The sequence below is a fragment of the Rhynchophorus ferrugineus genome, unplaced genomic scaffold (assembly GCF_030347505.1).
Source record: "Rhynchophorus ferrugineus isolate W39M unplaced genomic scaffold, kcgeb_rfMv2 rfM2, whole genome shotgun sequence".
Classification (NCBI taxonomy): Eukaryota; Metazoa; Arthropoda; class Insecta; order Coleoptera; family Curculionidae; genus Rhynchophorus; species Rhynchophorus ferrugineus.
Genome location: NW_027472581.1, coordinates 52,724,802 through 52,742,542, shown reverse-complemented (window position 1 = coordinate 52,742,542; position 17,741 = coordinate 52,724,802). Strand labels below are relative to the sequence as shown.

The following is a 17,741-nucleotide window of genomic DNA, read 5'->3' as shown; positions in this document are numbered from 1 at the left end:
AAGAGGGTGAACGCAGTGGACGCCCAAAAGAGGCTGTTACCGACGAAAATATTTTAAAAATCCACAAAATGATTTTGAATGACCGTAAATTGAAACTGAATATAATAACAGACACTCTAAAGATATCAATTGAACGTGTACATCATATCGATCACAAATATTTGTGTGAGAGAAGGCTCTGTTCAAAGTAGGTGCCGCGCGAGCTCACTTTTGACCAACATGGCTCCAACATTTCAATCCGAAATCCAATCGACAGTCATCCTAGTGGACTGCATACGATGAACCCGCTCCAAAACGTGCAACAACGTAACAGTTGGCTAGCAAGGTCTGTAATTTGACTACCTTGAAAAAAGAAGGATTATCAACAGCGACTATAACATAGCGTTATTGGACCGTTTTAAGGACGAAATCACCGAAAAACGGCTGCATTTGTCAAAAAAGAAAGTGCTGCTTCACGAAGACAATGCACTGTGTAAATAATCCATGAATCGGGCTTCGAATTTCTTCCTGATCCACCGTATTCTCCAGATCTGCCCCCCAGCGACTATTTCCTCTTCTCAGATCTTAAAAAAATGCTAGCTGGGAATAAAATTTCGTCGAATGAATAGGTAATGGACGAAATTGAGGCTTATTTTGAAGCAAAGGACAAATCGTACTATACATATGGTATCGAAAAGTTAGAGGGGAGGGGAGGGAGGTTGAATAAAAGAACTAATTTTCACAAAATAATGTGTTTTACTATGGTAGGCTGGGGACTTTCCAATTTACCTGTTAATATACTTATGCATATAGCAAAAATTATGTTATTTATTTATTTATAGGTCTAATTAATTTATAATATCTCTTACAAAAGCTAGAAAAGCAATAAAACCTGCTTATAATTAAATCTGCATAGACAATTCTATATTTCTCAAGCAAATACCTAACGACGGCATATTCGACGTGAATGTCCCGTTATTAGATAATAAGTAAGATCATTATGCGTTCTGGAATTTAACGATCTCAAGGTATAATTTGATCTGAGAGCCCGGTTATATTAATTACGGCTGAGAGTTGTTGAAATGTTTGTTGGATCAATAGTAGTGTGTTGGTAATAAAGATCCTAATAATCATATAATGAAGTTCCGTTATTAGGTTCAGATATTTTTATGGTTAGCACCAGCTGTAACATCAAATATTTTGGGGATAATGTTTTTTGTATTCAAGGGTGCCTCCAGAATTATTTGAGGCATAACTGGTAACTAATAATTCCTGACCATTGCAGGGCTATAAAATAATATAAAATATACAAATGTAATGCTAATTCAAATTGTAAGCGTATTTGTTTGAATATATTTTGCTCAACAACAAACATCTGCAGTCGATGTTTGGCATTATTAATTGTGGAATGTCAACAGTTGTTCAAGTTTTAGAAGAACTTTCGCAGGATGCATCGAACCCAAAAAATAAAACCAAAGCGTATCAGTTCTACAGAATTGTAACTACTCCGACTTATATCGCGATAGTTTTAGTAATTATTGCTTATTCTGCCATCAACTAACCTAATGTTCATCAACATTCAACATTTAACAGCATCAACCTAATGTACACTCAATTACAACCATATTAAAATAAGGCAAAATTTTGCAGAATTCTTATTTTTAGGTCCCTATAAAATATATATTTTACACTATGTAATAAATAAACTATTATCTTTAACAGAGAGCCAAGAATTTTCGATTATGCAACTACACCTAGAAATTATGAAAAAATTAGAGACTCAGCAGAAGATATACAGAATCTGTAGGAATATTTAAACGGAATAATGCGGATTTAAATGAATTTTTGTTAATATACAGATGTTAGGTATGTAAGAAAATCAAAATTGCTGTTACTGTTTTAGTAACAACATTTCTTAAGCGTCAATACGTGGAATCGCCAAACGATGTGTGACTCGAGGCTCAGTGTTTACCAGAAGGGGATACTGCCATACATAATTTTAATAACAATTTATTCGCAAGATGATGAATAAATTTAGACGGCAAATCTCGTATTCTGTCTTTATTTTCAAACAGTAACATAAAAATGTTATTTTTTCCATATATTTTCTTACCTGACAGGGAGGCGCAAGTGCAGCCTCTTGCTTCGTACTACCGGTGCCCATGACAGTAGGTTTGTTTTAAAAAATATCTATATTCATTCGAACTTAAAGTTACCAGTATATAAGCTAAAACAAGTTTTATTTCCTAAAAACTTAGTTTCCCCTTTTTATATTTACAGTTCATTATTTCTGGCATTCATCAATAATACGTTTTTGTCATTGTTCTATTCATTTTAGCAATTCGATGGGCCCCATTAACTTATTATTTTATGTCTATTACTTTATGAATCACCTAATATCGGAACGAGTTACATTTTGATGTTTTTTGAAGTGAGACCTATCAAAAAATTAAGGAATATATTTCATCGTGAATACAAATTATCTAAAAATATTAACTGTTCTGTAAATTATTGTGAAACTTTTTTGATATACTTAGAGTAAAATATTAATAAAATAACGTTGAAAAAAGATCTGCAGGTATACTATTGTTGTAAGTGGAGATATGGAGAAAACAATGAATTAGAAACAGATTACACTGAGTCACAAATAAAAAAATCCACTTATTTTTTTCTGTTTACATTAGATAATGCTTAATAAAAATACTTCCGCAACCTTTTTCTATCACGTAAGATTTTTACGTATAGTTACAGGTAATTGTTAGTCAGAAATTAAAAATAAACATTAAGTATATATGTTGCTTTATGTAATATTGTTAATAACTCGATAAATTTAACGGAAAAACTTATTAATAATATTTTCGGACACAATAAAATATAAAGAATGGGGTGACAATTATAGAGTGACTCAAAAAAGATAAAAATAAACTTTTCGTTTTAAGTTAGGAAGTATTCTTCCACTTGAAACACCCTCAGTAATCGTCTAAAAAAGTTAAATTGTCCCAACTGCCTTGATGCCATTATTGAAACCTAGATCCTAATAAAATCACTTGCTGTGTTTGGAAAATTGCACTTTAGTGGAACTAGAAAAACTGTTCAACCATAATTCAGCATTTTCGGCCTAAAAACCTTTTATAACAGCTCTTCGTTATACACAATACGTCCAAAATGTAGAAAATAAGCACTACGTACTTTTTTGGAAACTTTTTTCCTTGAGACTTAAGAATGCACATGTAACAAAACCTGTTTGATGATATTTTGCACTGGCGACTGCTAGTCTCAATCAGTTTCAGTATTCATTTTCAAAATCATGTTACACTTACTTATTCAATTGAGCCAATTTTGTTACCGAAAACGATGAGGGCCGTTAAAAAAAGCTATCGGTTTAACAATAGATACAAAAGATATCCACTGCATTGCAACTGCTTTAAAGTTACATATAAACTGTAATAGGAATCAGTTTTATGTCATGTAGTGCTATTTCGATTTAATTCAACAAGATTCAGTGCACTTTCAGCAAATTTGATTCTATTTTATGATTCTACTATATGCTAACAAATGAAGTAGCAAGGTGTATCTTGTATCAGTGCTTACCTCCATGCGCTTGTTGTTACATCATCATTTCCATGCAGTAGATATTGTTAAGGAATTTTTCAATTAATGTAAAGTAAGATCGATGTTTTACCTAATAGAGTCATCGGATCTGTTTTTCCTAAGTTATTTATAGTTGACGAAAATTGAAGAATATTTTTGCTATTTAATTATTTTAATTCCGGTGAAATTAATAAATTCATTAGAAAATAATGTAACAAGGAGAATTAATTTTGCTGAGAGTATATATGATTTAAGTTAAATTTACATATTTGGCAAGCTATGGAATTCTTTTCCTTCTTTGGTGATCTCAAGCTTCAATAGTTAATAGCTTCAGAAAGGTTGCCTCAGTGCACTTTTCACTTCAATGACCTTAAAACTTGAATTGCAAACTACCGAAATTCCAGGAATATGTCATGATATTCACGTAGTTTCCAAATTTCTAATGTACAAAGGTTTGCTTCTACGGGTGCTTTAACTAGCTTCAGTTTGCCTTTGGTGGTCTTACCCACTAAGTTGCAATGATATTATGTTAAGGGATTCTTTGAGTAAGTTTGAAACGATTGGGAATCGACGATTAGATGAAAAAGAAGGGCTTTATCTGTTTGAACTAATCTTACTGACTGAGTCAACTATAAATGCTACCGCGAAGGAAATAAATATATTATTTTACTTTAAATATAGAGAGTACCTTTTGGGTATTATAGTAATATATACAAAACATATACTTGACTCGACTAAATATAAGTTAGGCCGTGATATACGGATTTCAGCGAACAACCAGTAGTGTAGTAGTTGCAGGATATAAGTTATATAGATACGTAACAGAGAAAGAGAGAGAAGGAGATCCGATTAATAATATATGGGAGGAAATTCTAAACAAACATTCCGACAGTTTATTAATTAATATAGTACGTTGTGTAAATCCTCAATTTCCATATCTAATTTGATCCTGGATGCTCCTATTACCAATTATCCCAGAAAATTAGTTGAATATATAACAGATCGATAGTCGGTTAGTGTCAGTGAAGGAACTAACCACAATAAACTTACATTAACGAATGCCTTGAGGGTTCTTCCGAAGTTGTCCGGGGCGTTCCCTTTGTTTTAATGCCAACGACTAATTACTTTACAAAACCGGAGCTACGCGATTAGTTTTTAGTTTGAACGAGATTATACAGCGGAGTCCGTAATACAATCAGTAAGTATATCGCTTAAGGTGCAACGAAATTTTAGACGAGGAAGGATTAAAGGCAAGAACTAAATCCCCGGCAATTGTGCGCCACTAGTTACGATAATAGATATTATATCGTCGGGTAATCGTTGCTTCTTCGTAATATCCGGCACTGGAATTGTAGAACAATTCAGCCTTGATCCTATAATGCAGTAGACGATCATATGAAAGTCTATTTAAACTAGTACCAAACTACACCACTCGAATATTATCGTCTTAAATTAGTTGTGTAATGTTAATTTATTATAATTCCTAACATTTTAGTTAATTGGAATTTTATTTTATTTTTCGTATCAATTGTCAAAAACGCCAAGCAGTTTTATGTTAATTTATATTACATAATTTATAAAATGCAGAGTCGTTTGGCCTTTCAAATTATTTTACAGATTTTTTATTTTAGAAATAATACGTTTTTTATAAGCCCTTTATATTTCTTACCTTTAATAGGTACTGGATGACCCGGTGAACTTCGACCATCTATGTTCATCTTGCAAATTTTCTACAACAATGACAATAGTCACTTCGTTGATTCTCGGTGAACTAAGTCTCTTCGCCTGCTCATCGGTAAATATTTTGTCAGGTCAAAGCTATTTTGAGCATTTTTACAAAATCTTTGTTCTGATGAAGAAACGGTGGTAGTTCTTGGACGATAGTTTGCTTGACTGTGGTATCACGAGCACAACGCTTATCAATTTCACTATTGCATTGTATTGTGTTTTTGAATGTTGACCAAACTTTTCCTTTTCCTCCTACGGCACAATATAACACAGCAGATTCACCGCTGTATTTAATGCCTTATGTTTTTTACAATATTAATAAGTGATTATCATTTGCCCAATTGTAACTGATTTGTTAGCACCATAATCTATTTCCCGATCATAGTTGGGAATACTGCTCGTTCCTGGATTACAGGAGCACTTGCATTTTAAACCTATCCACTACGTTCCCAGTCACTCTCGAAGACAACTGTGACAAACAAATACGTCTATTATCATTTTTTGTCCCTGGTTATCAGTATAGTTAGAACGTTAATAGCTCGTCCCACACTTGATTGACATTGACGACAGGTCGTTATTTTCTTTAGTATTTGTTACTAAATAATAACAAATGTGAAACGCATTTACAAATTATACTTTATCACAAATAGACATTACATATTTCTTGATAAATGCTTACTCGACTAAGTTAGAATACGATTCGAAAATACTTTTAGCACACAGTCATGTCATATTTGACACATATGTCATTATTATTACTAGATTTTCATATTATAGAATTGATGCGCCTATCAACAAATACCTACATTTGTATGAAGTATAAACCGAGATAAAGTGTTAAACGATAATTGCCGAGAAATTAATCTTCAATGCTTAATGCATTATATATTCTAATCGCGAGTTGACGGCACATGGTATCGACTAGAAGCCCCTTGGTTGCAGTTGACTGCACTTCAGAAAAAAAATGGAAACTGAAAAGCAAATTCCAAAAAGATCTGATTTGGACAAGGAAAAGTCTTGAATATAGCATTATAGTGACGCAACTTGACACCAAGCTGGAGCTATAGATCTCAAGAGATTGGTTTGCTATTATAAATTAAATATTTATATCTGCATTAAATGGCGGCGATAATAACCTAAGAATATGTTTGTTTTAGGTTATTATAGGGTCCATTTTTAAGACTCTTAGCGTCTAAATTCCTATAGATCTATGTTTCTATATCTATCTACATTTATGTAGATGTGTTATCTCGAGTGGCCGAAACCGTGAAAGTCAAAGGAACACGATTGTATATATTTCTAATTTCCTAGCCTAAAATAAAATGATTTTTAAAGTCAAATAAATTTTTTTTATATTTGCTCGTGTTGCATCAGTCTAAATTGAAAATTATCAATGTGAACAACTATTAGAGAACCTAAACTAAATGACAGGAAAGTGTTTGACATTTCTTTACACAAAATAACAGTTGTAGATTTAGTATTATCATTACGATTTTTCAGAATACAGATGCTAATTATTAATAGCTTATATTTGTTTGTTGAAAAATCCTCTGCCGAAGGCCATGAAACACTTTTAGTTCGTTAGTTTTAGTTAGTTTAGTATTTTTCTCAATTGTTGGTTTTGGTTTCAGCGATTTAAAAGTGATATAAATATCAATAAAAGTTCGAACACAATGAATTGCAAGACGAATTTATAATTAGTCGAAAATCTATTTCAAGCTCTCAAATAACGTTCAGCTGATGATGAATCAATGATTTTCGGGCATTTAAATATTTTATATAGTCTTTTCATCGCGGTTTCATTGCTTGCTAGACGAAAAAGATATTTGATTATATTTTGTATATATACAACTATAATTTGTAAAGAGCGGAAATTGATAAGAAAAATGAGCAGAATACATGGACTACCATTATTTATGTTAGTTAGTCTTTCTTCGATACTTGAACAACATTTTGGTCCGTTTTTTAGTAGCATAAAGTGCAGGTTTACCAACTATATCCGCGCTACTATCAACAGTGTTAAGTATTGCTAAAGTATATTTTTTATAATTCGAATACTATTCCTGCCGCTATTAAATTTTAATGTTTTCAAAAGCCACTTAATTATAATTTTATTATCTGTAAACCTGTCATATATTACATTACATCTTAATAATTTTTTTTCTGATTTCCCTAGTTGAGCTTTCTCATTTACCATCATTAAATTATATTTCTTATTCACATCCTATTATAATCTAGAAGCATCTAGAAGATTATGTATAATGCGGCTGCCTACATTGTCATGGGAAACGTAATTGGATGAAAATATTAAATTGAGATCATATCCATGTAAAAATTCCTTCCATTAATAACAAAAGAAACATTGATTTAACAATTTTGACATTACGATACGTGTTTCTTTACGTTATAAGTTAGTGAAAAAATTACGCTAGAATCGAAGTATCGAAAACCGCTGGGTAGCCTAATGTTCTATACCAAACTCTTCTAAAATATTCAAAAATATTCATTCATTACTTACATAAATATGAAGTTATTTATTGTTAGTTTAAATAATGGTAATGTATAATAAGTAACATATAAACAGCAATTAACAATAACTGAAAGTATAAACGAAGTGCGTTTGGGATATAAGAGATATATTGTGATATGCGACATTTTGTTATCGCTATTCAAAGATCTAAAACAGGCCTAATTTTGTCTCCAATATGAGGGCGCAGCAAACAAATATTTATATCATTTCATCAAATTCCGTGATTTCATCTTTGCGTATTCATTTAGGAATTATGTTGACATTAGTATTCAGTACGCCTGTAGTATGCTGCTGAGATTTAATTTTAGATAATATTTTTCAAAAAGAATCGAACTACTACTGAAATACAGCTAGAAACAATTGTTAATGAGTGAATAGCTAAACTTATTTAAGATAATAGCTTAAGGATAAGTCAGTTAAACACGACGATATATCGCTAAACACGAGAAAAACCAGTCACATTGGGCTGTAATAGTTTTTCAAATATAACCCAAAGTAAGGTAAATCTACAGTAAAAAATTTATATATCTTTAGAGCTATATTTTAAACAAAATTATTAATAAAAATAAAACTTTCTGGCAATTGTGGCGGTCTTATTATTTTACCCTAATTTTTTCGTTGTAATGAAGTTAATGAAAAAATACTCAAGTACACATAAGATACATTTATATGTCCTATTAGACCAAATCAAATTAAAAAATAAATATTTCAACACATATGTAATATATACATGATTAAATGTAACATCAATATGATCTAATATCTCCCATGCAACTAGCGTAAATGGGACCCCTTGTTTTAAAATTTTAAAAAAATTTAAAATTAAAATTAAATAACAATTATTTACTAATTAATAATTAATAATTGATAATTAATTTAATTGTTAATTTAAATTTTTGTCGTCTCAGAATTTTCAAATTAATTCTGATTTTAAGTTTGTAATGTTTAATAATATCGTAAACTAATAGGAATGACCTCACGGACCATTATACTAATATCTTTAGAGCGTTTATTTTTAACTGATATTAGTTCACTAGTGAAATATTCAAGAATTTTTCAGATATTATTGAACTTATTGATTGAAAATATTATTGAAGATATTATTGTATATGCTGCTTTTTTTACCAGTTTACCCTTGATAATTGTTTAAGAAATATAAACTATGTATTATTTCATCTAAAAGGGAATTAAACGACTTGACATAATAATAAATAATTGTAGAGATAATATCGTAGTAATACTGGTAATCACAACCTGGCGAAATACCAAGGCTGGCAACAAGCATTAGCCAACCATATGAGCTGAAGAACCTTCAATAATTAAACAGCTTCGACTATAAATAGTAGACGGGAAATTCCTTTAGAACTACGTTAAATTTAATTTTTAATAAAACTTTTCGATTATCTTAATTAGCTTTTTCGCCCAAATTACTAAGAGAGTAATTTAATTATAATTTATTTATATTAAATAATATATCGCATTGAATGTTTTTTTTCTATGACTTAACATAGATGATATAGAATTAAATTTTCAAAGATGTTTCTTGTTAACTTTGAATAAATGGTTATAAGGGCAATATAGCTACAAATGATAAATTGAAACACTGACACTGAAACAGTGAAGACAATGGCAGATCAAATACAGATGAAAAGTTACCGAAAACAGTAAGCAGATTGAGTAACAGTTAACAACAAGAAATTAAAAACAAATAATTTACTGGGACTTCGCAGAAACAGCTTAAAATCAGCTAATAGCTGCTAATAAATTAAGAAAAAAAACTCAGACCACCTCAATTTATCGTATTTAATGTCATTGATTTTTAATTATTATATGAAACATTCAAGAAAAAATATTTTAAGCAATAGCTTTAAGTAATGGTTAAATAAAATTATATGCTGGATATCCTCAAATATTCCTGAGACTTTAATGGTACTCACATGTAGACAAATGTAGAAAAAGACAAACAAAAACAGGTTCTTAGAAATAGATTGAATTGTACTAATTCAATACACATTCTGAATAAAAGAGAACCAAAGATGTGCAAAAATATGAAAAATAACTACATAAGAAACCTATAACACAGATACAAAAAATACTTATAGAATTCAAAGAACCTTAAGGTCAAAAGAAAAATTTAAATTTAAACGTTCAAGTCAATGCAACTCAACTCAAACGAACATATTAAAAATTAATTTAATATCGCAACACACATATAAATTCCATAACAGGAATTAAAGTAACTAAAATGATAAGGCATATAACTTACTAAATATTACTCAAGCTAAACCCCTAAAAAGAGTGGCAAAAAGGAGTAGTCGAAAATATATAACCAAGCTAATGGAGAAATTGCCTATGCCCAGACTATTATGCAGAATTTCTTATTCTGCAAAAATACAAAATTTAGAAAACAGCCGCATTACTGTAACTCAACCTCCGAAAATGCCAAATAAATATGTTTGAATGAAAATTTGGAATGCAAATAGAATCTAATAGCACCAAAACAATTTACAAATATTACAAGTAGTAGAATTGCAAAACATGGATATTTGACTTAAATTTGAAAACTATTTGAATTTTATTAATTTGGATATAATCTTTACTATTTGTTATAGCAACAAATTGTCGGTTATACATCCAGTTAACACCACAATATGAGGAAGTGCAATAATCAAAATATTTTTTGTCAATATCAACTTACACCACACATATAGCAATAATCATGTAATGTAACCTACTGATAGTACCATTCAATATAACCATGTCAAGTATATGTCTTGGAATTAATCTCAATGCAAAACTGCGTCGAAAGAAACACATTTAATAGATCATTTAAAGATATGTATTGGTTAACTGGAAGAAAATCTCCATTATCAGTACAGAATATGTTAAACAAGCAAATTTCAATACCGATTGGACTTATGGAATACGGTTATCGAAAAAGTGCCATAAATAAAATACAAATTAACCAAAAAGTCCTAAGGATGAATGATCCATATATACACCGATATATTCAGATGCTGATTGTCACCTAGAAATCAAGAGAATGGCAAAAAGACCAGACAAGAGACTGCAGTTTTATGTTAGTTTAATACAGCTTTAATTAATATATGAACAATGTTACTGCAGAGGATTGATGCGTAAAATAATTGAAGCTTAGTGAACATTTATTAATAAAAAACGATTTGTAGCGCGATAGCTAATGTAATAAAAGTAAAATTAGTTAATAGTAAATATTTTAATTAAAGAAACGTACTGTAAAACTGTAAACGTGAATACAGAGAATGTTGTTATAATGTCTACTTAGCTATAAAACACTTTCTCTTATAAGCCTTAGTTCCATAGTATACTATAAGGCATTTGTTTAATATATTTGAAGCAAATGTAAAAATAGTTGAATCTACTTACCAATGAAAAACCATGTATATGATTTCCCATAGAGATTATGTTTGTACAGTTCACATAATACCCTCCTGGCAGCTACTACGTAGAACAGACCAACTATAACTCGAGCGTCTTGTCTACGAATATTTCGTACAGCATCAGACGGATCAGACAGAAACGATTGCCTAAAACAATATTAAATTTAATCAATAGATTTCAAAAAGTAATAATATGCTACTATAATTATTCTAATGTCTGAATAAGAAGTAGTAAGCAAATAAAAAATTAGGTTGTAGTTTATTATGAATTCCTTTTGCTGGGCCGGTCAACTATCAACAAGGTATATTATTAGTGTTATGCGTTCAAATAGCTTTTGAGTAAATAAACAATTAATTGGGTGTAATCGTATTTGAATATGAGATTTTTAAAACAAGTGGTCGAATTAACTGATTTATTTGTTATTTCGAAAATCTTAGTGTTTTATTGTAAAATATAAAATAATACATAACTACCTTGTTACAATTTCGATGCCTGCTTCATTGCAGCGGGATTCCAGATCCTCTACTGTTGAAATGAAAACTTCCTCGGCTTGTTGCAAAATGGCCACCCTTGACCAGCCAAACTTTTTCATCAGCCTAACTCGAGTGGGATTATGAACCGTCGCCGAAGGATGTGTACGAAATAATGTTGGAAACCGGTTGCGGTCTGATAGTGCTGGCGAACTTGCTCCATAACAAAGCTGAAAAAATATATATATTTAAAATAAATAGAAGCCTTATTAAGTGACTAGTTTTAGTTAATAAACGTGACTTCATTTCAGAAGTAAAAAGTTCATACTTAAACGCTAATTAAATAATTTTTCATTAATAATTCATTAACTTTACATGACATTGTTCAATAGCTTTATCCAAATCATTTTGAAGCTAACTCCCTTATACCTCTCCCATAAAATCTCCTCTATTGTTAAAAACCTGAGATAATAGATTTTCACAAACCTCTCTTGAGGGGAATTTTGACCAGCAAAAAAGTTCAGTATCGACAGGATCAGGTGGTAAACATTTGGTATCTTGTGCAAGTCCAGGTGAAGGCAAGGAAGGAAAGCAAAGATGAATCCCAATGCAACACTCGAAGATTCTGGCTAGTTACTATCGACCTGGGTGTTTATGAAACACAACTCTTCCCCCAGGACTCATGTTGCTCGTTTCTGGTCAACTGCTTCTATCATAAGATCCAAGTTCCGTGCTAGCTTTCGAAGAGAACGGTCGTGTCCGGTCCGCCGAACCTACCTGCGCTTCCGAGAATTACCCGAAACTTTCCCTAAGACGGTCGACCCGTTATCACGTTTCCACCAGTGCCTACGTTAAAAAAAAACAAAAAAAGCGTTTGTAAGCGCCGAAAAGGCGCATTTACAGACAAGGCAATGGCGTCATGTACGTCAGAGCCGATGTCGCCTCCTGAGCATAATCCCAGTGTTCCAAATTCAAATGGACCATCTTTAGAAGACAGCCGAGAAGTGCTCATAATAGAATAAAAAAAAACAGAACGAAGACCTGCGATAGCAGATAGCTGACGTTAAAACGTTCGCAAAAGCCCAAACAGACGCCCTGAACAAACAGACGGAAAAGCTGGAAAAGAGCGAAAAGGCTTCCGAAGATCTCAAGGAAAAAATCAAAACTCTCACAGCTGCGATAACACAATTCATGAATTATCAAAAAGATGCCATGGAAGTAAAGATTCCCGCTGCCATAGAAACCCAGACCCAGACACCAGCTAAACCGGCACAACAATCAGACCAAACTGAAGACTTTGCCACCAGACCAGTGCAAAACAAGCCGACCACCAAGACGGCCCCACAGCCAGTACCGAAACAAGTTACCACAAGACCAACACCGCCTGCGCAGGTAAGTAGCCAGGCCATTGAACAAGTCTTAACCTCCACAGCAAAAACAGTGCCAACCGTTTCGGCGACTGTTTCTCAAAGTCCCCCTAAGGAAAAAATTCCGCCTATAGTGCTCCGTGACAAGAAGAGGTTCATGGAGCTCATTAGAATTACTAAGGCAAAATCAATAGACATTATAACCCGAAACAAAAAGGAGGGCATTTTCTTATTCGTCGCCTCAAGCAACAATTACCGTAAACTCACTACCCTGATCGAGGAAAGGAATTACCCTTACCATTCCTTCTGTCATCCGGAGGAGAGAGCATTCCGGGTAATAATAAGAAACATCCCAGAATCATTTTGCATTGACGAAGTACGTGAACTTCTCTTTGATCAAGGCTTCCATCCCAAATTTGTGCAAAGATGGAAATTAAAATCCGGGATAGAACTACCAATTGTTCAGGTAGTTGTCCCTCGCGAAGGGCGACAGATCATATATATGACCAAACTCGGTGTCATCACAATGAAGGTCGAGGTCCAGAGGGGAAACGGCCAGCCAGTGCAGTGCTTCAACTGCCAGCTTTTCGGGCACTCCAGCTCATATTGCCGAGCCCCCCCACGGTGCGTCAAATGTGCCGGGCATCACGACCCTAGATCCTGTACCAAAATCCCAGAAGCACCTCCAAAGTGCAGCAACTGCGGTGAAATTCATACCGCAAACTTCAGCGGTTGCAGCTGCCGTCCTGTTCCAAGAAAACCAAAAATTCCGACCGAAACCAGGCCTCCACAAGGTTCTGCATGGAGTAACCAAGGTGGCAGGAAGCTGGCCCAAAAATTAGCCAGCGCCAACCAGCCTGCTCCAACTCAAACTCCTGCTCCAACCAATACACCGAATCTTAACTCCACAATGCAGGCGTTTACTGACCCACAGGCTTTCCTGCAAGTGATCGCTCTGGCTCACCAACTTGCTCGTCTTTTTCCAAATGTCGCCGCCTAAGCGGCAACACTTACCTGTCTCTATAACTTCCAGCAGCCTTTTAACTCTTTGAAATGGCTGTTCCGAAATCTCTTATACTGACGACATGGAATGCAAATAGCTTACGCGGAAAGCAAGCGGAATTGGAAGACGTCATGACATTCTATGACGTCGACATCGTGCTCATCCAGGAAACTTTCCTGAAACCTTTGCATCGTCTCTTTTTCGAACACTTTTTTGTCTACAGAAACGATAGAACTCCGGGTCGAGGCGGTGGAACCGCCATTCTCGTCAGAAAAGGAGTCAAACACGAGCTCCTTCCATCGTTATCAGTAAACAACTTCGAAACAACCTCCATTAAAATCGATATCCAAGAACGTCCCTTCGTGATTACATCCCTGTACAGGAAATCTTCTGCATTCAACTATGCCGAATACCGATCACTCGTCGAAGGAAAATTTCCGAAAATAATAGGTGGCGACTTCAACGCCCACCACCCCATCTGGGGGTGTTCCAGAGCGAATCCCGCAGGTAACGCCATCGTAGCTCTAATTGCAGATCTGGGCTACGGTCTTGCCTTGCCAGATGAACCCACCCATCACCCTAGTACAGTCTCTCAAGGCGCAGCAAGAATCCTTGATTTCTTTATTCTTCAAGACGTAAATCGCGATTCCGAAGTTCGAGTCCTTGACGAACTAGACTCTGATCATCGTCCGGTCCTTCTCAAATTCGGAAACTGCGCCACCACTCAAGTCCCACTAACAAGATTCAGGAAAAAAACCGACTGGAAAAACTACCAATCTCTTCTCCTGAAATCCGATCCAATTCCGAAAATTAACACACCAGAACACCTCGAGGAAGCCGTACTCAAGCTAACTCGCGATATTCAGTCTGCTCACGAATTTGCCACAGTCAAAATTTCATCACAACCCCAGCCGTGGAAAAACAACCTTCCCGCTTCTCTTAAACGTGAAATTGGCATCAAAAACGGTTTATGCAGATTAGCTCGATTCACCCTTGATGCTGCAGACAAAAGGGAGGCGAACCGAGCATGCAAGAGGGTAAGGGTGGCCGTCTCGACTTGGCGAGCAATGAAATGGAACTCATTTCTCGCGGACCAAAGGCTGGATGGCCCCCTTCCTCCTGGCATGTCACCAAATGCCTCGTGGGGAAGACGCACAATGTCATCCCTCCCCTGAAGTCAGCGGTTACAGGAAATTTCGCAGTCACTGACCAAGAAAAAGTCGAGCTCCTTGCAGAGACCTACGAAGCTCAAATGAAATGCCTCCCACCCGCACAGAACACTAAAGCTATCGACACTGACACTGTCATCAACGAATCCAACTCCGTCAAAAGACCAGTAACCCCCGCCTTTCTTCTCAACTATTTTGTGTCTCCAAAGTCTCTACAGACTATGATCGGCAAACTTCAAACCAAAAAATCTCCAGGTTTCGATGGAATATCGATTACCCAGTTAAAAAAGCTCCCGCATAAGCAGCTCGCAGAACTGGCAAACATCATTAACTCCATCATGAGACTGCAACACTTCCCGGCGTCTTGGAAACTCGCACATATAGCGGTTATACCCAAGAAAGGAGCAAAATCACCTACATCTGATTACAGGCCTATCAGCCTTCTCAGCGCCATTTCGAAGCTTGCCGAGAGGGTAATACTCTACGCTCTCAACTCTTTCACAAAGGAAAACAACATCATTCCAGATGAACAATTCGGCTTTCGCGCTCACCACTCATTCGTCCACCAAGCTTCCCGTCTGGCTGCACACATCCATCATGCTCTTGGCCAACGTAAACAGCTTGGAGCAGTTCTTCTGGACCTAACCAAAGCCTTCGACAAGGTCTGGCACGACGGATTGTTCGCAAAGTGCATGCGGTTAGGCCTCCCAGAAGACCTAACCGCTCTCATCAAGTCCTATCTCTCGGACAGCTCTTTCCAGGTCAAGATCAGGGCATCACTTTCCAGTCGTAAACAAATCGATGCTGGCGTACCTCAAGGTTCCCCGCTGGCCCAAGCCTTATTTAACCTCTTTATTTCAGATATGCCGAGAAAAGAGCATATTGACGTCACCTTTTACGCTGACGACACTGCTTTCTTCACGGCCGCCAGGTTCGAAGTTACAATTCATGAACGTTTACAGAAGCAGCTCGATCATGCGGTCAAGTGGTTCAAATTCTGGAGGTTGCAAATCAACCCCCTGAAAACCCAGGCCATCATTTTCCACAAGAAACGTTACGCACTGCGCGTCTCGCAACTTAAGATCGACACCGCAATAATTCCATGGCTGGATAACGTCACGTACCTAGGTCTTCACTTCGACCGGCGGTTCGGTTGGCATTCCCAAATCCAGAAAGCAATCCAAAAGGGCTCGGGGATAGCAAACCTGCTATCTTCTCTGATCTGCCCTTCTAGCAGACTTCCCATCTCCATCAAATGCTTATTTTACAAGATGTTAATTCGGTCCGTACTCCTCTACGGATCTAATGTCTACTTCAAATTTGTTACACCCAACCAGGTCAAACGGCTTCAAGTTTTCCAAAATAAGCTCCTCAGGAGAATATTAAGCGCTCCATGGTTTGTCAGGAATAATCAAATTCGTAGGGAAACTGACACTCCAGAAATCAAGCACTTCATATCTCAATCATTCCACAAACAACAACTCAGCTCAAGTTCTTCTGAAAACGCGCTTGTTCGCGAGCTGGACGACATGCTGGGAGCTTAGCACCGCGTCACCGCTAAGCTCTCCCCCTTTTCCAGGCTGAAACGACCTCATCCGTCTCTACAGTCATAACTTTTGCCCCCATACAACAGTACCCAGTTGTGTGTTAACTCAGGTTCGCGAATCAATAGAATCGCCGGGCCCTCGTGCCCAATAACGGCTGCCCGATCAGCGGGTGCCATATCCCCAAATTTAATGCAGTAGCAGTAGTGATCCACAGGGGTCAACTGTGAGGCGGTTTCGGTTTAGCGTATTGGTAAGCCCAGAGGCAGTCCCACATAACCCGGTCCAACTTGCCACTCCAGGGCAAGTCTCCGCGACCAGGTATGCGTCATGAATTCCACCGCCTGGATTTTAGGCCAGAACAAAAAAAAAACAAAAAAATCATAAGATCCAATTATTCATAGTACAGGTTTGAATTAAGGGATTGGCCGTAGAGAAGTAGCTCATAATATATGATTCTTTACCAAACCTCACAAAAAGAAAACCTTCTAGGCTATCGTTTACGATCAAATGTTCGATCAAACCGAAATTGTTTAATACAATGTTCAATATGAGAAACTTTTCAGTCACCTGGCTTGCATTTTTACCTTTATCGAAGGGAAACTGTAAGATATTGAACCAACTATTCACAAAACTGCCAAATAAGCTTTTTACTATGATATGTCAGATGTTTAATTCCGACTAGTATAAGCTAGCGGGATATACTATTTATTGAAATATTTATTGGAAATATAATAGATTTCTTGTTACTAGATGTGATATAATATGATAAGGATTGTACAGAAGATAGACATAAATAATATGAACCCTATGTGATATAGTACATTTTACTGCATGTAGGCAACACTGCCTCTTTGTAAACAATGTGGTGCGTATGTATTGGTTAGTTTTACAGAGGGTAAAATAAACCTAAAAGAAATATAACCTACAATATTTCGAC

General features: G+C 35.3%; 1 protein-coding gene across 3 annotated transcripts in view; it reads right to left on the bottom strand.

Annotated features, from left to right (window-relative positions):
- Positions 1-17,741, bottom strand: part of GABA-B-R1 (gamma-aminobutyric acid type B receptor subunit 1) — a 596,854-nt gene that overhangs the window by 100,428 nt on the left and 478,685 nt on the right. For all 3 annotated transcript variants that reach the window (XM_076396068.1, XM_076396067.1, XM_076396066.1), the window contains exons 4-5: positions 11,722-11,948; positions 11,234-11,394 (exon numbers count right to left, since the gene is read on the bottom strand). In XM_076396068.1, the coding sequence (XP_076252183.1) occupies positions 11,234-11,394; positions 11,722-11,948 (388 nt within the window). The remainder of the gene's footprint in view (positions 1-11,233; positions 11,395-11,721; positions 11,949-17,741) is intronic.